This window comes from Pan troglodytes, chromosome 3 (assembly GCF_028858775.2).
Source record: "Pan troglodytes isolate AG18354 chromosome 3, NHGRI_mPanTro3-v2.0_pri, whole genome shotgun sequence".
NCBI classification, from domain to species: Eukaryota; Metazoa; Chordata; class Mammalia; order Primates; family Hominidae; genus Pan; species Pan troglodytes.
The window spans coordinates 171,414,529-171,436,450 of record NC_072401.2 but is presented as its reverse complement, the minus strand read 5'-3'; the positions used below and the strand labels follow the sequence as shown (position 1 = coordinate 171,436,450).

The following is a 21,922-nucleotide window of genomic DNA, read 5'->3' as shown; positions in this document are numbered from 1 at the left end:
TAACATGGGTTGGTGAGAATGTAAGAAAAAGGAAACCCTTGTACACTGTTGGTGGGAGTGGAAATTAACACAGCCATTATGACAGTGTGGAGGTTCCTCAAAAAACTAAAACTAGAACTACTATATGATCCAGCAATTGCACTCCTGAGTATATACACAAAGGAATTGCAATCGACATGTTAAAGAGATATCTAGGCATCCATATTGATTGCAGCATTATTCACAATAGCCAACATAAGTATCCATCAACAGATGAATCGATAATGTGGTACATATACAATGGAATACTATTCAGCCTTAACAAACGAAATTCTGTCATTGTTGACAATGTAGGTGAAACTAGAGGACATTATGCTAAGTGAAATAAGCCAGTCACAGAAAGACAAATATTGCATAATCTCACTTATATGTGGAATCTAAAAAAGTTGAACTTACAGAAGTAGAGAGTAGAATGCTGGTTACCAGAGGCTGGGGGTTGGAAATGGGAACTGCAGAGATACTGTCAAAGGGTACAAAGTTTTAGTTAGACAGAAGGAATAAGTTTTTGAGATCTATTGCACCACATAGTGAACATAGTTAATAATAATGTATTACATATGACAACATTGTTAGAAGAGTAGATTTGAAATGTTCCCACTCCAAAAAACAATAGGTATTTGATGTAATGAATATGTAAATTAGCTTGACATAATCATTCCACTGTGTATATATATATATATCAAAACATCACATTGTATTCTATAAATATACACAATTATCTGTCAATTAAAAATAAATATTAGAATAGTATTGCATAGTAAGTACTAGATATAAAACATTTATTAATAATAACTTTGTTTCAAAATGACAGACACTGATAACCTGAAGAAGTGTACCAAATTTGGTCAACTCTACCCATTCCTTCAAAATCACTGTGGAGTAAACATATGAACAGGATAAAATATATTAAATGTCAAATGTTTGAATTAAAATAGAAATTTAATTCTATAAAAGATGGTTACAAATTATTATTCAGAGCAAAGTTTTAGTTCTGAACTTGAACTTGCGTATAATAAGTGCAGTTTTACAGGTTACAACTGCCAACCTGATGTTATTCAACTGAAAAATAGCAACAATAAATCCTCCAGTTAACATACTTAACATACCTTGAAAACATCCACTTTCCTCCACTCCTTAAGAAGCCTCACTAAAACAAAGATAAAGAAGGTTAAAAAGGGGGACAGAGGGACCACATACTCATAAAAACAAAGAAAACTGGAGAAGAGACAACTGAAAAATGTCACAAAACTTTAGAAATCAGTTGATGTGGTTGAATTGCATCCCCCCAAAGGATACATTGACTATAACCATATTTGGAAATAGGGTCTGTGTGGATGTGATCAAAATAAGATAAAGTGACAGCCGGGTGTGGTGCTCACACCTGTAATCCCAGCACTCCGGGAGGCCGAGGCAGATGGATCGTTTGAGGTCAGGAGCTCAAGACCAGCCTGACCAACATGGTGAAACCCTGTCTCTACTAAAAATACAAAAATTAGCTGGGCCTGGTGGTGCGTGCCTGTAGTCCCAGCTACTCAGGAGGCTGAAGCCAGAGAATTGCTTGAACCTGTGAGGTAGAGGTTGCAGTGAGCCGAGATGGCACCACTGTACTCCAGCCTGGGCAACAGAGTAAAACTCCATCTCAAACAAACAAACAAAAAAAGATAAAGTGATACTGGATTAGGGTGGGCCCTAATCTAATGGACTGCTGTCCTTACAAAAAGAAAGTTAGACACAGGCAGATGCACAGGGAGAACACGTAATGACAGAGGCAGATATTGGAGTGATTCATCTGCAAGCCAAGGAACACCAAGGACTGCCAGCAGTCACCAGAAGCTAAGGCAAAGGCATGGCACAGATTGTCCCTCACTCCCCAGAAGGAACCAACCTCCTGACACCTTGATTTTTTATTTCTAGCCTCTGTAACTGTGAGGGTATAAATTTCCATAGTTTTAAGCCACCCAGTTTTTGGTAATTGTTATGGCAGCTTTAGGGAGCTAATATACTGGCGAACATATGGACTTCCCAGAGAAAACGGAAACCCAAGTGTTTTCAGAGGTGATGCCTGGAAGCAAGCTCACTGACACTGCAGAACCTCACAATGGCTCAGGTATTGGAAGTACCATATCTCTTCAGTGGGTTGAGCTGAAAAGAGACCATTAAAAGTCCCAGAAGCAGTTAAGACTCCTAGATTTCCTCCCCTGGCAAAGTCAGGGAAACATTCTCTATCCTCCATTCCCAACCTGAAGATTGTTTCTTTTGGGAGATATGGAACCAGAATATGGATTCAGGGACACCAGACACAGCTGAAGGTAAAAATGCTATTATGAAACAGTGGTGTCAAGTGAAGGTATGCATAATTATATCTTATCTTATTTTTGTTTGAGACGGAGTCTCACTCTGTCGCCCAGGCTGGAGTGCAGTGGCGTGATCTCAGCTCACTACAACCTCTGCCTCCCGGGTTCAAGTGATCCTTGTATCTCAGCCTCCCAAGTAGCTGAGACTACAGGCACGTGCCACCATGCCTGGCTAATTTTTGTATTTTTAGTAGAGATGAGGTTTCACCACATTGGCCAGGCTGGTCTCGAACTCCTGACCTCAAGTGATCCACCCTCCTTGGCCTCCCAAAGTGCTGGGAAACAGGCATGAGCCGCCACACCCGGTGGAGAGTTAATTTTATGTGTCAACTTGACTGGACCACAGGACGCCCAGATACCTGGTTAAACGGTATTTCTGAGTGTCTGCGGGGGCACTAAGCAAAAGAGATTATCCTCACCAATGTGGGTGGGCATCATCTTATCCATTCGGGTCTGAATAAAACAAAAAGGTAGAGGAAGGGAGGATTCACTCTCTCTCTGCTAGATTCTTGAACTGAATCTTTGATCTTTTCCTGCCCTTGGTGATCCTGGTTTGCAAGACTTCAAACTCGAACTGGAATCTACACCATTGGCTCCCCAGTTATCAGGGCTTCAAACTACAATATGGGCTTTCTGGGTCTTCAGCTTGCAGACAGCAGATTATGCAGCTTCTCAACCCCCATAATCACATGAGCTAATAGATAGCTAGATACAGAGGTAGGTATAGATATAGATAAATAGATATCTATTTGTTCTGTTTCTCTGGAGAACCCCGACTAATACAGTGCATATAATGAAATTATTAAGACTTCCAGCCTCCTTCCTGCATTGGGCTCCAAGAAGTCTGTATATTCTGAAAGTGAGTAATTAGAAGATTACTCTCTAGAAGAAAATAAACAGCTGGTTCTTTCCACATCATCTTACACCTTGTCCAGCAGTGAACAAGCCTTGCCTATGTCCCCAAAGCACCTTTTTAGAGCCTCATTTTTACATATAAATTGACAGCAAGGATCACCACACAAGATGAAGAATGCCTCTGGCAGAAACAACAGGAACCAAATATAAACAAACAAACAACCAAAAAAGACTCAAAAGAATCAAAGTCAATGCAGAGTTACGTAGAAAGCATTTTTAAAAACGCTATAATTGACATGTTCAGAGATAAAAGGAGCTATATTCATGAAAAATAATGTAATGCTATAAAAGAACAGAGAATAAAAAGAGCACTGAGAAATAAAGGTATAATACAGAAATTAAGTAATTAATCTTTATTAAGTATAATAAAGAAATTAAGTAATTGTCCAATTAAGTTGAGAAAGTCACAGAGAAAGTAGAATAAAAATATGAAGACATAGAAAATAGGACAGACAGGTAAGAAAAAACATCAGCCAAGAAGGTCCACGATCTAAATAACAAATTTCAAAAAAGAAGAGATACGATGGGGGGTGGGGGGGAAGAAATGATCAAATAAATAATACCAGAAGAATTCCCATAACTGAAGAACATGTGTTTCAGGATTGAAAAACTGGTCGATAGGAATGAGAAAAGACCCATAACCAAGACACTCAATACTGTTTTAGAACACTGGGAATAGGCCGGACGCGGTGGCTCACACCTGTTATCCCAGCACTTTGGGAGGCCGAGGAGGGCGGATCACGAGGTCAGGAGATCGAGACCATCCTGGCTAACACGGTGAAACCCCGTCTCTACTAAAAATACAAAAAAAAAAAAAATTAGCTGGGCGTGGTGGCGGGCGCCTGTAGTCCCAGCTACTCCGGAGGCTGAGTCAGGAGAACGGTGTGAACCCGGGAGGTGGAGCTTGCAGTGAGCTGAGGTGGCACCACTGCACTCCAGCCTGGGCAACAGAGCGAGACTCCGTCTCAAAAAAAAACAAAACAAAACAAAACAAAAAACACTGGAAATAAAGAAAAGATCCTAAAGCTTCCTGAGACAAAACAAAACAGAAAGGAAAGCAGGTTACATATCAAGAAATTTAGTGACCTGTGAAGGAGAAGGAAATATAATGACATAGTTTCTTAACAATTCTGGAAGCTAAAATATTGCGGAGCAAGCCCTCCAATATTCCGAGTGAAAGTTATTTTCAACCTAGAACTGTGCTCAGCCAGAATAAAAACATTTCCAGACATGCACACTCTGTGGGAAAAAAGACCTGGCAGCAACCTCCCTCAAGGAACTATTGGCGGATATGTTCCACAACATGAGGGTATATAATCAAGAAAAAGGAACACCCAGATTGAGGAAATAGAGAACTCATCTCAGGAATGAGGAATAAGACCTTCCCAGGATGGATGTGAAGGAGGCCCAAGGACATCAGTTGAGAGTTGTGCCTTCCAAATTTTATGTGCAAAGGAATTACCAGGGGATCTTGTTGCAATGCAGATATCGATTCAGTAAGTCTGGGTAAGGCCTGAGATTTGGCGTTTTAACAAATTCCCTCAGGATGCTGAGGCCGCTGGTTCAGGGACTACACTTTGCATATCAGAGGTGTAGAGGAAAAACAGTCCAAATTGTACCAAGAAGACGACGGTACAGAGACAGAGACCGACAGACATTTATTTCCTTCTTGGAGACAATCGGGAATGAATTAGTGTAAGCTAATAACCGTAGAGTAGGGTAGGGAGAGGGATGGAGGAGAAGGAGAAAAGGATTAATATTTTAAGTAAATATAAATGAAGAAAAAACAAGGGAGGGGCTGTATTGAGAACAGCCGCATACATCCAACCTTGCCTCTAGTAGACACCTGAAGAGGAAGGTTGGACCACTCTAAGGATTCAGATTCAGTAGTCTGGGGGGGTCTCTGGAGCGACCCTGGAAGATGCTCCAGAAAGCCTAGATGCAGACTACGCTGACAGAAGACGCTCCTTGCACGCGCCCAGCACGGCAGTGGGCGGGGCCTCAACGCGTCCGGTGCCAGGTCTCAGGGGGCGGGGAATGGGCGGAGCCTTTCCCCTAAATTGGCGCGCCCGGGCGGCGCTGAAATTCGGCTTGGAGGCTTTTGAACCCGGAAGCAGTTGGCGGCGCTCGGAAGCGGCCGCGGATCGGGGAATTCTGCTGGCGCTGCAGCTGCAGAATGGTCGGCGGTGGCGGGAAGCGCAGGCCCGGCGGGGAGGGGCCGCAGGTACTGCCGGAAAGGCTGTGCGGGCTACGCGGGGCGCTTTGGGTGACAGCCAGGGCACCAGGAGGCAGCGCTTTTCATTCATCCAGTGACTATTAAGCTTGCTGTGTGTCCAGGGGCTGCGGTTTGCTGCGGGGATCCTGCCCAGGGCCGCTGTTTCGCGCTCTGCAGGGGGTTGGACCAGGAAAGTAGCTCCTCTGCATCTTCTGCCCAGCTCCTCTTGGAGCATTTCCTGGGGAAACGGATTAAGCCAACCAATGGTTCATTCGCCCAGCCAGATTGATTGGGAACCTATTACATACCTGACATTGTGTGGGGCGCTGCGGATTTGGGGGTCAACCTGCTTGCTCCTGCTCCTTGTTGAGCCCCCGGCCTGGGGAGGAGGGGCACAAGCAAATATGCATTCTACTGTGACTTTTTTGTTTGGGATTATAACGCTGGTGTGTAGAAAGTGCTATGGAAACACTGAAGGAGGATTTAACAAGTCCCAGGGGGTGTTAAAGAAGACTTTTAAGACAACTCTTTGAAAATTGGTTTTGAAGGCAGAGAAGTAAGATTCTGAGACATAAAACTGTAGGAGATGTTTGGGCGTAGCGGAGCGTTCGGCTTGGCTGGAGCCAGGGAAATGGGAAAATAAGAGGGACCTGATCATAAAAGCACTACTGAGAGGGGAGGAGGAGAGAGTATGTGCATTCTCATACTTTACTACGATTTCGGAAGTTCTGTAACCACTACAGTAGCAATAAGGGGAATCAGGAAAGAAGTGCCATTGTGATAACTAAAGTTTTAGAAAAGTTACTCTGGTAGTGTCATAAATCGGACAGGGTGAGACATTCTTAGAGGGCTTAACTAACTGTTAAAGGCCATGGGTATAGGCATCCTTCATATTGGGTCATGCATTCTAGGAAGACCAGGGTAAAGAAGAAGTGTAGCCTCTGAAGGGGACAGCTGTTCTAAATCCTAGTTGTTAGGGCTATGGAGATGCTGAACTAGTGTGTGAGTAAAGGCACAGCTGAAAAAATTCTCTTTTTGAAGGTGCAGTGAAGAACTGCTTTGGTGGAGTGATGTGCTTAACTAGAAATACAATACCAGAAATGAAGATGAGTCTGTAGAGACTATAACCGTAATGGCCAGCATTTGTATATTATGTGCTAGGACCGTTCTGTGTATTTTTACATATAATAACATTCCTTGTAACAACCCCGATATAGGCACTGTATGCCCTTTTTGCAGATGAGAAAACAAAGCACAGAGAGGTTAAGTAACTTGCCTAAGGTTGGAAATCAGTAGAGTCAGGAGTCAACCCAGGCAACCTAACCATTATGCAAAACTGCCTTTCAGCAAGGCATATTAAGCCTTTTCTAACATCTTAAGTTGGAGCCAGTCTTTGAACATCTGAACAAAGACAGTTATGAAAACAGAAGATAGGATAGCTCAGGACTTCATATGTTCCTACTGTTCTATATTTGATGTTGGAGAAGCAGCATAGTGAAGTGGTTGAGGATCTGCTGTGGACCCAGATTTAAACCTGAGTTTAAATCCCTTCTCTTCCACTTCCTAGTTAGGGACGTAGGGAGGTTAACCTCAGTTTCCTCAGCTGTACGATGAGGTTAATGGTATCTAGTGCATGAGACAGTTGAGGACTAAATGAGTTAATCCACAGAAGGTGCTTAGAACAGTGAAACAGCACAAAATAAGTTCTCAGTAAGTATCACTTAACTACTTGTTTTTACTATTATATTATCTTTACTATTACTATTTGCTATTATTGATACTCACTTTTGGATTCATTGTTCAACAGGCTTTTTGTTGAACGTAATTTTTTTAATAAATCAGACACATTATAATCCTTGGCATAATAAACTGTTACCATATTCATGATCGTCTTTGACCTTATTTATGTTAAGTAATGTAACAAACACCAGTGAACCCATTGCCCAATCCCAAAGCTGAAACAGACAATAGCTCTACATCTACACGTGTTCCTCTCCTATCGGTTCAGCCTTCTTCCTGTCAATTATGTTCAGTGTAGCTATCCTGAATTTTGTTTTCCCTTGCCTTTTAAAAATAGGCTTATCTCCCATGAGTGTATACCTAAACAATATTTATTCTTAGTTTTTGAACTTCATAAAAAGGCTATCATGCTGCATATAATCAAGAGCTTTTTTCCTCATTAAAAATATTGAATATAGATTGGTCCATATTGTGTAGCCATACAGTAACCATTCGGTAAATGACGGAGATTGGTTCCAGGACCTTAGGAGAGCATACACTAATTTTTAAAGCAACAAGAAAACAAACCATCTCATTAGCCAAAGATAACACAGTTAATAGTCTAGTATACAGTAACAAATTTCCATATATCCCCAAATCTGAGCATACCCAAGTTCCAAAGTTGGTCCTGTGGAACCCGAGTATACGAAAAGTTGGCCCTCTCTATAAGTGGATTTCACATCCCAAGAATACTGTATTTTTTTATTTGCATTTGGTTGGAAAAAAAATTCATGTATAAGTGGGTCCACAAAATTCAAACCCTTGTTGCTCAAGGGTCAACTGTAATATTAAGTGTAATAGTCTATTGTTTGAAAACCTTATAACTGTTCTCCTAACAATAGGTATTTCATTTGTTCTGTTTTGTTTGCTCTTGGAATTAATGCCACCATGACCATTCTTGTATCATCTGATTACATTTTGTAGACGTTGAATGATACCTAACGTTAATAAACTTCAGACTACTGAGAAAATGGAAGAATATAAATATGAGGGGGAGGAGGGAGGGATAGCATTAGGAGATATACCTAATACTAAATGACGAGTTAATGGGTGCAGTACACCAACATGGCACATGTATACATATGTAACAAACCTGCACATTGTGCACATGTACCCTAAAACTTAAAGTATAATAATAATAATAAATATATATAAATATGAGAAACATCTAGCTCAGAATTTCTCAACTTGAGCACTGTTGACATTTGGGGCCAGTAGTCTTTGTTGAGGATGCCTATCCTGGGCATTATAGGATGTTGAGCATGCCTGGCCTCTGCCTCACTAGCACCGTTTCTTCCAATTGGTGACAACTAAATAGGTCTCCAAATGTCCCCTGGGGGGCAAAATCACCACCGGTTGAGAACCACTGCTCTAGGTAGGAAGAATAAAAAGGAAAGAACTTAATCCAAAAAGAAAGAATCTAGGTTCATACAAAAACAGATTGCTGCTTAGAAAACTAAACATACGTAACTTCCAATTAAGCATATTGTCTTTACAGAAATTTATCAAATATCTAGTAGGCATTATAAAACCTAGTATACTTATATAATGAACCTGTATTGTGGTGGTCCTAGAGATGAGTATTATAACTTCATCCTGGCATTAAAAGGCCTTTTCTGAAATAATTGGATATTTGGCCCAGAGTTTAGTGCTATTCTGCTAACTTTATTAGGAACTATAGATGTTTAACATTGTCACTAACCTTCCCTCTTTATCTGGAAAATCAAAAGGGAGGTATCTGTTTTTAAGGCTGGGTAATGATTGTAGTGAATAGCTCAGACACAACTCTAGAAGTTGCTAAAGAAACAGCTTTTTAACTGATGAATTGCTTATATCCAGTTACTTCTATTTGTTTCTCATTTGATCAATGAATCTGTTTAAAAGACTCACACCTTTAACCAAAAGAGGGCAAAATCTGCCCTTTCTTTATTCCTCTCTTCCTGCTCTTTATTATTTCTTTTTTTTACCTTTTTGTTTTTTGTGGTTTCCATTATCTTACAAAAATATATTTAAAGACTTGCTGTGTGGATTCCTCTTAACCACCATATAAACTACTCTTTTTTCCTGTGCCCAAATGAATTCCCAGATTTTACTCAAAGACCATTTAGAGAGTTTTAAGGAAAACACATGTATTTCATAGAGTTGGGTGAACAAGAGTGATAGATACTGTTATGCAAGGAGAGTTACTGAAATTTGGAGAACTAAAGTTTGTGTGCCAATTTTCAGTGTGAAAAAACAACTGATGTGAAGAAAAGTAAATTCTGTGAAGCTGATGTCTCCAGTGACCTTCGAAAAGAAGTAGAAAATCATTATAAGCTTTCTTTACCTGAAGATTTCTATCACTTCTGGAAGTTCTGTGAAGAACTTGATCCTGAAAAGCCATCTGGTGAGTTGCTCCAGAATCATTCTTGTATTAATGGAAAGAGTAATGTAATAGGAAACCAGCTGGGTGTGGTGGCTCACACTCTGTAATCCCAGCTGAGGCAGGAGGATCGCCTGAGGCCAGGAGTTTGAGACCAACCTGGTCAACATAGTGAGACCTCCACAAAAAAATTAAAAACAAAAACAAAAACAAAAAACTAGACGTGGTTGTATGTGCCTATAGTCCTTGCTACTTAGGAGACTGAGATGGGAGGATCCCTCCTTGAGCTCAGTGGTTTGAGGTCGCAGTGAGCTCTGATCACTCCAGCCTCAGTGACAGAGCAAGACCCCGTCTCTAAAACATACAATAATTGGCCAGGCATGGTGGCTTATGCCTGTAATCCCAGCACTTTGGGAGGCTGAGGCAGGCAGATCACTTGAGGTCAGGAATTCGAGACCAGTCTGGGCAACACAGTGAAACCCTGTCTCTACTAAAAATACAAAATTTAGCTGGGCATGGTGGTGCACACCTGTAGTCCCAGCTACTCGGGAAGCTGAGGCACGATCATTGCTTGAACCTGGGAAGCAGAGGCTGCAGTGAGTCGAGATTGTGCCAGTGCACTCCAGCCTGGGTGACAGAGCAAGACCCTGTCTCAGAAAAAAAAAAAAAAAAAAAAAAAAAAAAAAAAAAAAAAAAACCTAACCAAGGATATAAACTGTTCATAGAAAAGGAATATTTTCCAAGATGTTTCTTCTAGTAAGAGAAAATATAGAAAGAAATATAGATTAATGCTATAGTAATGCCACTGTCACCTAGTTTATTGGCAAAGGTAATTTCATCACATTCTGGGGGAATGTGAAGGAAAGCAAGCTCTTTCATGTGTTGCAGGAGTTATAACAGTTCTGCTTCCAAGAACTTGTCTTATGGATTACATAAACTAAGAATTATGTTTGAGGATATTTACTTAAAGAAAAAATGGGAAATGGCTTAAATGCCTACCAATACCACATCTATTCAGTAGATCTTCATTGTTTTAAAAGAATGAAGCAGATTTTTAGGAAATAATAAACTATCATGCCTGAAATATGTTAAGTGAAAAAGAAGAGTGTATACAGTATGCTACTATTCGTATTTTTTTAAAAATAGCATGGGGGAGAGAGAGTACACACATATCCCTGTATACTTTTCTGTGTGCTTATTTTGTCTCTGAAAGGATAAAGAAACTGTTAATGGGCTGTGTTCATTACTTTGCACTATACTATTTAAATTTTTTAACTAGTAGGCACTGTCATACACTATTGATGGAAATGTATATTGATACATATTCTGAATTTTGCCAGTAGATCAGAACAGAACTGTGTAGCTGTTTCTTTAAAAATAGTCATGCCTTTAGCTGCGCGTGGTGGCGGGTGCCTGTAATCCCAGCTACTTGGGAGGCTGAGGCAGAGAATTGCTTGAACCCAGGAGGCAGAGGTTGCAGTGAGCCAAGATCACACCACTGCACTCCAGTCTGGGTGACAGAGCGAGACTCCGTCTCGAAAAAAAAAAAAAAAGTCATGCCTGTATACAAACATTTATTAGCAAAGATGTTCACTGAAACATTTTAGAACAGAAAAAAGAAATAGTAAATATCCCTCAGTAAGAGAATAGATGGGTACCTCTTTATAATGCAGTATTATGCCCTATTAAAAAATCATGTCAAATAACATTGAATAGCATGGAAAAATATTCAGAACATTTAAATGGGACAGGATGGAGGACAAAAGCAGATTACAATACAAAACAACCCTTCTCAGTTTGTTTCATGTTTGTATCTGTTCATGGGGGTGGAGAGTATGGAAATTTGTTACTGTATAATAGACTATTAACTGTTATCTTTGGCTAATGAGATGGATGGTTTTAGTTTTCTTCATGCTTTAAAAATTAGTGTATGCTCTCCTAAGCTTCAGTTAAGCTGAACTATTTTTCCTGTCAAGTTATCTCCATGCTTCTGTTCATGTTATTACCTCTTCCAGGAATTTTTTTGTTTTCTTCATCCTTGCCTCCTTATAAAACTGGGTCCTGTCTGGGGTGCTTCCCTCCATCTTAGAAGTAAGGACCCATTTGAAGTTATGCATTGTACACTTGCACAGACTTCATGTCTTTGTGGTTTATGAACGCTCCCTGTCTGTGATCTGTGAATAGAGAAGGAAGATGGAATCATCCAGGGTTAGGGTTGGCCAAATAGATTGTCAAAGAGTCAGGGGAATCTGGTGTGATTAGCTGAGGTAGAGGAAAGGGGATAGAAATGTTTTTTACCTTTTTTTTTTTTTTGAGACAGAGTCTCACCCTGTCACCCAGGCTGGAGTGCAATGGTGCAATCTCGTTTCACTGCAACTTCCACCTCCAGGGTTCAAGTGATTCTTGTACCTCAGCCTCTCCAATAGCTGGGATTACAGGCGTGAGCCACCACACCCGGCTAATTTTTGTATTTTTAGTAGAGACGGGGTTTTGCCATGTTGGCCAGGCTTGTCTCCTCCTGACCTCAGGTGATCAGCCCGCCTCAGCCTCCCAAAGTGCTGGGATTACAGGTGTGAGCGACCACACCTGGCCTGTTTTTTACTACTCTTAATCCACACATTTTTGCTGTCTTTCTCTCCCTTAACCTGTGTGTACTACAAGTATTTGAGGCTAACTGCAGTGTGGTAATGGGCCTATAGGAATACAAACCAGTCTTGCTTTGGCCAAAATAAGAAACAACAGGAATGTCTGAAATGTTAGGCTAATTCAGTGGTAAATTTAAGAGGAAATCCTAAATGTAAATACCACTTTTCCTGTTACTCTGACTTCTTTTCCATTGAATGTTTATAACTGACATCTTCACACATAACTCAAGATTTTCTTTTAGTTTAGAAACTTTTTAAAGACAATTGCTTAGAAATAGTTTACTAAATAAAAGCATTATTTCCTACCTGTCTCCAGAAAGTATTGTCTAAATTTATTTTCTTTATAGATTCACTTTCTGCAAGCCTTGGACTTCAATTAGTTGGTCCTTATGATATCCTTGCTGGAAAACATAAAATGAAGAAAAAATCAACAGGCCTGAATTTTAACCTTCACTGGAGGTTTTACTATGATCCTCCTGAGTTCCAGACCATTATTATTGGAGATAATAAAACTCAGTACCACATGGGGTATTTCAGGTAAAGGATCTTTTCTTCGCCTCTAAAATACAGCTGCTGTCCTGCTAATGAGGATAAATAGTTATTCACTGGCCTCACCCAAGGTGAAAGGCATATTTTCCCCTGTTGGTGGATATATGAGCCATCTGTTGTTCTTGCTGTTACCGTTTTAACCTTCCCTAGGATGGGTAAACTCTTTAGGTTTAATCTCACTGGTTTTTCCTTTCCTTGTAAACTTTTTTTCCCTTTTGGGTTCAGAAGAGCTCTTTTGGCCCAAGAAAGATAATTTAGAGCAGCTGTGCTTAATAAGCCGTGTGCTTCCAGGTGCCAGAGTGGCAACTGGTAGTTAAGAGTGGTCTCTGGAGTCACACTGGTCCTCTTGTTTATTATCTGTGTGACCCTGTATCATTAGTGACTGTGACTTTCTGTGACTCGGTTTCCTGTCTTGTAACAATAGGGATAACTGTACATACCTGATAGGAATATTATAAGAATTAAATGAATGCATGCAAAATACTTAGAAATAGAGAAACTCCAGGAGGAAAATACTTGTCCGCTTGTACCAGTAGAAATGCTATCCTTTAAAGTGAAGATTAAATGTAAGGTAATAGAAGGAACGTGCCCAGGAAGAAGTGTTGTAGTACAGCAGAATGCACATGCGGCTAGGAATTGAATTATACTGTAGCCAAGGTCCTAACTTACTAGGTCCTTGGCTGAGTAATTTAACCTCTCGGTATTTGTTTCCTCAATTTTAAAATAAAAGGTTTGGTTATATACGTGAATAGGATCCTTTCATCTCTAATGTTTTACAATCCTTTTTCTTGTTTTTCGTTTTTTTTTTTTTTTTTATTTGAATATAAAAGCAACTAGGTCCTAAGAATCTTAGTTTTAGGTTCCATTATATAAGATTTATCATAGATATTCCTAAGAAACTTGGAGCTTAAAACTGGCAAATTTGTTTGAATTTTTCAAAAAATGCCCTTATAGAAAAGGCATCAACCTAGATCCTTGGGAGGGACCTGGCTTTCCTTTTTAAAAGATATTTTACTGAAGAGCTGATGAAAAATGACTAGTGTGGGGTTAGCAGATCGAATAATTTGAAGTAGACCATGCAGTATTCCTACCACTACAATGTAATCATCCTATTTGTGACAGAGAAAGGGAAAAAAATGTAATAATAGGACGATGTACCTATAATTTGAATAATTTTGAGCTATTGAAATGTCTTTGTAATTTTCACAACTGTTGTCCGTTGTTTGAGGATGCTACCTACTAAACTGAAAACATTCATTCCATATCTACTACATATACACCAGCAACAGTATAAATTTAAGCCTAACTTTGCAATATTTATAATACTTTAGTGATGGAATTTTTTAACATGCAGTATGTAAATGTGCAGATTTTATGCGTGTTGACAAAATTTTTCAGCTTGCAAAATGGGACTGCAATATTACATTTTTCACTTAAACAATTTTTTACATCTACGTTGTTGCTTTCTAAAATGAATGTGAATGCCATCTTTTATGACTGCAACTTGCCTTTTCCATTACAGAAATTTTTGTTTGATGTAATCAATAAATTTTGGTATGATTAAAAAAAAAAAAGGGCCTCCAAAAAGGAAAAAAAATAGGTGTAAATTGTTGTCCGTAGACCTGAAATCCCACTTGCCTGATAATATAAATTATGGGCAGCTAAATTTTTAATGTCTTTTGCTTACACAGGGATTCTCCTGATGAATTTCCTGTATATGTTGGTATAAATGAAGCAAAGAAAAATTGTATAATTGTTCCAAATGGAGATAATGTATTTGCTGCAGTCAAGTAAGAATATTTTAATTTCTCTTATATTTGTTTACAATGTTTATACTACATTAGTCCATTACAAAGGGGGTTTGAGGGGCTGGGCACAGTGGCTTACACCTGTAATTCCAGCACTTTGGGAGGCCGAGGTGGGCAGATCGCTTAGGTCAGGTGTTCGAGACCAGCCTGGACAACATGGGGATACCCCATCTCTACTAAAAATACAAAAATTAGCTGGGGGCATGGTGGCACACACCTGTAATCCCAGCTACTCAGGAGGCTGAGTCAGGAGAATTGCTTGAATGCAGGAGGCGGAGGTTGCAGTGAGCCGAGATTGTGCCACTGCATTCCAGCCTGAGTGACAGAGTGAGACTCTATCTCCAAAAAAAAAAAAACAAAGCGGATTTGAGACAAGCCCATAATTGTAGATTTCTAGAGATAATTTCCATGACTTTTGCAGGTAGTCTTATCTATACTGTTATTTTGTCACTCTTCACCAAAAAAATACACCTCTTATGTAACTATTTTACTTAATGAAAATAATACTTGACCTCAGGTGTTCCATGGCAACATCAACAGTTTTGTTAGACATCTGATTTTAAACACTTGTTAAGAGTTCATTTCTTATGTATGGTTCAAACAGAAAGGCTTAATAAAGTAAAAAGAGGTGGTCATAAAATCCTTAGAAGGGTTGAGGGAGCAGGCTGAGCTTCCAGGAATGACAGTTGTGTGGCTCACAGTGGATTTTGTCTCTGCCACCATCAGGGAGCTGGGAAATTGAGAACTGCTGCCACAATGAGTGGCTCTAGGACCACATTATCTTTGGTATAATCTGGGCCAGGTAAATGGATGCCCTACTCTTTGCCTCTCAGCCCCCGTGAAGCTAAGAACCAGGTGCTGGGATCTCAGCTACAGCTGCTGCAGAACCATCAGATGCCTCTACAGCTGTGCTCATTGATGGAGATCGTGGAAGCACAGCCTCCACCTGGTATCTCTTCTGCCTCTGAGATTTCAAAGTATTGCAGCTGCTTGGAAGAAGATAGGTCCCATGTGGAGCCTGAGCTAAAGAGTAGTATGGGAAATGCAGTGAACTTTCATGGGGAAGGGGTTGGAATAGAGGTGAGTGAGCCAGTCTGTGCTATATCAGCCACAGACATGACTCGAAGCCATTTTATTTGTCAGCGGCTGTGTAGTTTGCCTTGTAATGAAGAAAGCAAACTTTATCACTTCAAATACAAGTAGATTATCTTTTCTTTGACCTCTTTTAGTACTGTCTCTTTAAAGGGCTGTTGTTCCCTGTGATTTGATCATACAAATTTGCAGTAAAGCGAATTCAAACTAAATCAACCTACTACAACCCCTGGACTATGCTACGTACATCCTGGTGTATCTACAAGGCAGCTACATTGTAGATGTCCAAAAATGTTCTTTCTTTTCTAATACCTCTCAGTTTCCTATAAAATGTTACTTGGTATTTGTAATTTATAACTTCTTTTCAACTCTTTGGATTTATCATTCAGTTTAAATTGGTGCCATCTTTATTAGAAACTCTTGTTGTTTTCTTGCTTATTGTCTGTCTCTTGCACTAGCATGTAAGTTCCACGAGGGCAGAGGGTTTGTTTTGTGCACAGTATCTGCCCCATACTAGATGCTCCATAAATATTAATTCTATAAATACCTTGGCATGTAAAAACACCTAATTTTTTCAGGCTGGGAAACATAGTGAGACTGTCTCTTTTTAGAAAAACAAGCCTAACTTTTCATTTGTGTTATTAGTCATGTTTGAATCTTTTTTTAAAAAAAAGATAACATAATAGTGGTCATGTAACATAACCCAAGACTCTTCTGGTATCTTTTTTTTTTTTTTTTTTTAAGCTAATTGGAGAACATAGACAATGAAAAAGAAAAAAAAAATACATGGGTGATATTTATAACTTAGGCGAAGATCAGCAAGTGAGTATTTGAGGAACTACCTCCAATAATTTATCTCAAACAGGGGTAAAAAATTACCTGAGATATAACTATTTTAGTACTTTTAAAGTGTTATAACGGTTTTAGTTTTTTAGGTACTACCTCCTTAAATCAGCTAACCAGAACACTTAATTTCTTTATATATTTTAAAATTTATTTTTATGGCAGACTGAATAAGGTCTTTCAAGGCATACCTTTGATCAACACATTTTTATCTTTAGTTATTATTAAATCTTGTGTCTGCAAGATTTAATAGTAACTAAAGAAATGCAAATTTAGCCAGCAAAGTGTTTTTTAAAGGTTAAAGAATGGTAATAACCAATGATGGTTAGGGTATAAGAACCCTTACTGATGTGTTAATTGGTAAAACTTTTGTAGAAAGCAGTTTGAAAAATGTTTAACCAACCATATTCTAAGATTTCTTAATAGGTGACATTGTCAGGTACTATATGAAGTACACATTTATACCCTTAAGTTAGCAATTTCACTTCTAGCTGTTTATTAAAGGGATTTTGGACAGGTACAGAAATATGTGTATTACAGATTGTTTATCAAATGAAAAATTGGCAACATATCCAGCAATAGGGAAGATTAGGTAAATATAAACTATCCATATACTATAATACTTTGGTATTGATTTGTTGAATTTGTTATGAAGTGGGCAAATAACAATAGTGTAGAATGATTCCATTTCATACTGTCTAATGCATATGGAAGTAAACATAATTCTTAACTAACTTTGAACAACAAAGGAATGATTTTTTTTTTCCTTCTGCCTTATTTATTTTCCTAAAATAACTGGGGTAAATAGTTTTGACCTTGGGTCAGGAACCCTTAAGGTCAAAACTATTTGTGATAATAAAATGTTATTTTTGCACCAATGGCACAAAGTAAATAGTGGATAATACTGTTGTCACCTTGGCAGGAATCAAGATAGTGCCACCAGGGTAGCAGCAGTCATTGCATTATTCACAGCAGTAACATGCAAATGTATTTAAAAATGTTTGTGATGGAGCCAGGCATGGTGGCTACTCGGGATGTTGAGGTGGGAGCATTGCTCGAGCCCAGGAGTTCAAGTTCATCCTAAACGACATAGCAAGACCCTGTGCCTGAAAAACGTCAGTAATGGACTATACATGTATTAGATGTCTACCATTGAGTTCATCTCTTTAACATTCTGTGATGAAATAGGAAATACATAGAAAGCGTTTCTCATACTGAAGTACTGTGGTTTGTCTCAAGGGAAAAAAAAGCCCTTGTATGATTGAATTTTGAGATGAACTTTTCCCCACTTTTAGAAAGAGTGACTCATTGACTGTGTGCCTGTCAAGATTCCCTCTGGTTTTCTGGCTAGAAAGCTCACCCATTTCCAGTTGCTAAGAGTCAGTTCAGTGGCAGAGCCACCAGGGACGAGTAAGACTCTTGGGGGTGCTTTGACCCTGCCTACCTGGGAGCACACTTTTCCCTTCCCTGATGACCTGGGATGGTGGCCAGGCCGTGCCCTTGCTGTCGCTGGGCAGTGTCCTTTTGGAAAGGGAGCTGCCCCAGGCTTTAGTGCAGCTGCCAACCCTGTTAGGCCCGGCCTCTCGAGGCCTCTTCCAACTTCAACGGTCACACACCCCCAAAGATCCTCTCACCCATGGTGGTTGCTGTGCATGGTTCTGTCTGTCCGTGCACCTATGCACACACCCCACCCCACCACCCTACTCTGAAATTGGCGAGTGAGTTGAGAGCCAGCTCTGTGGGGTCATCACGCAGCCATGGTTGTGCCTGTCCTTCATGGTGGTCTTTCAGGTTATCTTGGCAACATGTACGTTGCTTTTCTTTTTTTTTCTTTTTTGCTTTTATTGTACAGTCAGTACTATAAAATTTCTCTTTGAGTTTTATACCTTTGTAGCATTTTAGATGACATTGTGTTTGTACTTTGTTGTGTAGAGTGGAAGAATTGTGTTGAGTAAACCCAAGATTGGAATGCAAAAAAAAAAGAGTGACTCATTGACAAACTGGTTATTTGGGTCTAGGTACTGGCAGAAATTCTCTCAAATGAACCAAAGAAAACAACTGACTATATTTTTTGTCAGTGATAAAATTCAGGGTTTCAAATAAAAATTAGATTGAGAAACTTGTAATACCACTGTGAGCGCAATAGCTTTTTTTCATAATGTTATGTAATGAATTTGATATATAAGTTTCAACACTTACATCTATGTAACTTAGTAAACCACTATTTCCAAAGGGCCATTGCATGATGCCATATAACATGCATGGGTACAAGTTCATTTGCGTTGAAGACATTCTAATGGATTTAAAGTCACAGCACAAAATGTTCACGTTCATGGTTATGGCTTCAGTCGCACATCACACCTTATCTTTAAGCATCACACAGTAAAGTGTTAGAGTAGGTTTCGGCAGAGACAAAAACTTACAGAGATAGTCATAATAATGTCATATGTATGGGAAGGCAGCTACCAAGTGCCTTCAATAGTGGCAGAGGTAAAAGAGGATATTTTATGTGGGCTTTGATGAATGCCTAAGAACTTACTAGAAAGAATGGGAAGAAGGATGTTTTAGGTAAGGGAGCAGTATGTGTGTGAAAGTGTGAAAATACGTGGCACAGGGTACTTGAATGGCTATATTGCCGTGCCAGAGTGTTGAGGAAGACTGTAAAGATCGATTGATTCACATAGGACTGACATGATCAAATCTGTATTTTATGGTTGATATAAACATACCCTCTAGACATACAGCTGGTAATAATTGAAGGTAAGATTTAGTGTAACCGTGTGCTGTAATCAGAAGTTAGATTTTGATGGCTTGGGTTTCTGTGGCATTTTAATCTACCAGTTCTACTGGTAATTCTACTGGTTTAATCTATTAGCTCTCTCAACTTGGGTAAGTTGACTATCCTCTGTGCCTTTTTTTTTTTTCCTGATAAGTACAATGAAGCTAAGACTAGCACCCACTATAAATGTTCTAACTCCCTAACAGTGTTGTAGGGAATACTACAAACTCTCAGATGTTGGCAGTGAATAGAAGTGAGTTTCTTCCTAGGAGTTGTTACTCCCTCAACTTTCTTCCTGGGAGTCTGGCACACCCTTGCCGCTCTTCATTTTACTCCTGACCTTTTATATTGATGGCAAAAATCTTAACTTGTTTATGACAAAATATAAAATTATTTCCATAAGTGGCATTAACATGATATATATTCACATACTTTTGAGAACTACTTTGGATTATGCTTTTGTATAAGCTTACAAAGTAGCTTTGCTTTCCTTTTGTGTTTTCTAAATTTTTCTTAACACAAACTTCAACATTAAAAAAAAAATCTATTGACCTTTAGTGTTATAATAGTGTCCTGTCTCTTTAAAAATGAAAAAAAAAAAAGGCCGGGGGCAGTGGCTCACGCCTGTAATCCCAGCACTTTGGGAGGCCAAGGCAGATGGATCACCTGAGGTCAGGAGTTCGAGACCACCCTGGCCAACATGGGGAAACCCTGTCTCCACTAAAAATACAAAAATTAGCTGGGCGTGGTGGCATGTACCTGTAATCCCAGCTACTCGGGAGCCTGAGTCAAGAGAATCATTTGAACCTAGGAGGTGGAGGTTGCAGTGAGCTGAGACCCTACCACTGCACTCCAGCCTGGGCAACAAGAATGAAACAACATCTCGGAAAAAAAGACAGTTTTTTTTTTTTTTTTTTTTTTTTGAGGCAGTCTTAGGCTGAAGTGCAGTGGCACGATCTAGGCTGACTGGTTGGCTGCAACCTCTACCTCCCGGGTTCAAGTGGTTCTCGTACCCCAGCCTCCCGGGTAGCTGTGAATACAGGTGCATGCCACCATGCCCAGCTAATTTTTGTATTTTTGGTGGAGACAGAGTTTCACTATGTTGGCCAGGTTGGTCTCCAACTTCTGACCTTGAGTGATCCGCCCACCTCGGCTTCCAAAAGTACTGGGGTTACAGGCATGAACCACCACGCCTGGTCCCTGAAAATATATATATATATTTTTTTGAGACGGAGTCTTGCTCTGTGGCCCAGGCTGGAGTGCAGTGGCGCGATCTCAGTTCACTGCAAGCTCTGCCTCCCGGGTTCACGCCGTTCTCCTGCCTCAGCCTCCCAAGTAGCTGGGACTACAGGCGCCCGCCATCACGCCCGGCTAATTTTTTGTATTTTTAGTAGAGAGGAGGTTTCACCATGTTAGCCAGGATGGTCTTGATCTCCTGACCTCATGATCCGCCCGCCTTGGCCTCCCAAAGTGCTGGGATTACAGGCGTGAGCCACTGCGCCTTGCCTGAAAAATTTTTTTGATGTCTACTTTTTTTTGATGTCTACTTTTTTTTCTGTTAGGTCAGACTTCTCCAAAGTAGTATGCCATATCTTAGTATCAAGTGATACAGTTTAAACCTAGACTGATCTCAGCTTTGCAAATACCCCTTATACTTTTATTGTAGACATTAGAGTACTAATATAAATTTGAATCGTATTTGCTCTTTCTCTGACTGGCAGTTTTTTTATGAATATTGCTTTTCTCTTAGTTGAAGAAAACTATTAGGGATTTTGAGAGAAGTGTTGGTAATTATTCTGTGGACTTATTCTTGTGTGGAATTTGACATTTTTACCTTGGCTCAACTTCCAAAGGTCTTTGTACTTAGTACAGTGGCCTGCCACATAATGCGGACTTTTACTTCTTTTTCAGATTATTTTTGACGAAAAAACTTAAAGAAATAACGGATAAAAAGAAAATCAATCTCTTGAAAAACATAGATGAAAAACTCACAGAAGCAGCCAGAGAATTGGGGTATTCGCTTGAACAGAGAACCATGAAGATGAAACAGAGAGATAAGAAAGTATGATTTCAACCTGTTGGTCTCTGTTTTGCTATAGCATATTTTTTTCCCCTCTTGATTCCTTCCCATCTCTACTTTACCCTTCTCTTCCCTAGTCCTATCTTAAGAACTGGATGCTGTCCCTTAGGGATGTTAGGAGGATGGCACTGAAAGAGGATGGCACTGAAACAGGGGTCAGATGGCTCCTTTGAGTTGGTACACTGATTGAATTGCGCAATTCACAATATCACAGCAGTGATATCACTGCTGTGGTTGAATAACTCATGCCAGCATTTACCACTCTTTTAATCTTGTTTACCATTTAATCACTTCATAAAGTTAAGTGAAAGCTGCTTTGTACATAATGAAATTTACATACATACATTTTCTCCAGTAAACGTGTATATAAGCAGTGCTCCTTTCTTTTTCCTTATTAATCCTGTCATTTCCTTTTGCATCTCTCCTAATGTCTGCAATATGAGGGGAGTATTCTGTAAAGGA

The 21,922-nt window shown here is 39.6% G+C and overlaps 1 protein-coding gene and 1 long non-coding RNA gene across 2 annotated transcripts in view; one reads left to right on the top strand and one right to left on the bottom strand.

Annotated features, from left to right (window-relative positions):
- Positions 1-434: 434 nt before the first annotated feature.
- LOC107974475 (uncharacterized) lies at positions 435-5,212 on the bottom strand. Its single transcript, XR_001717279.3, has 3 exons — positions 5,137-5,212; positions 1,146-1,186; positions 435-499 (listed from the first exon to the last, which is right to left on the bottom strand). It is a non-coding gene; the product is annotated as an uncharacterized LOC107974475 (long non-coding RNA).
- Positions 5,213-5,351: 139 nt separating this feature from the next.
- Positions 5,352-21,922, top strand: part of HPF1 (histone PARylation factor 1) — a 28,605-nt gene continuing 12,034 nt past the window's right edge. The window contains exons 1-5 of the mRNA XM_003954487.5: positions 5,352-5,532; positions 9,529-9,688; positions 12,657-12,846; positions 14,550-14,648; positions 21,292-21,442. Of these exons, the coding sequence (XP_003954536.1) occupies positions 5,485-5,532; positions 9,529-9,688; positions 12,657-12,846; positions 14,550-14,648; positions 21,292-21,442 (648 nt within the window). The 5' untranslated portion in view covers positions 5,352-5,484. The remainder of the gene's footprint in view (positions 5,533-9,528; positions 9,689-12,656; positions 12,847-14,549; positions 14,649-21,291; positions 21,443-21,922) is intronic.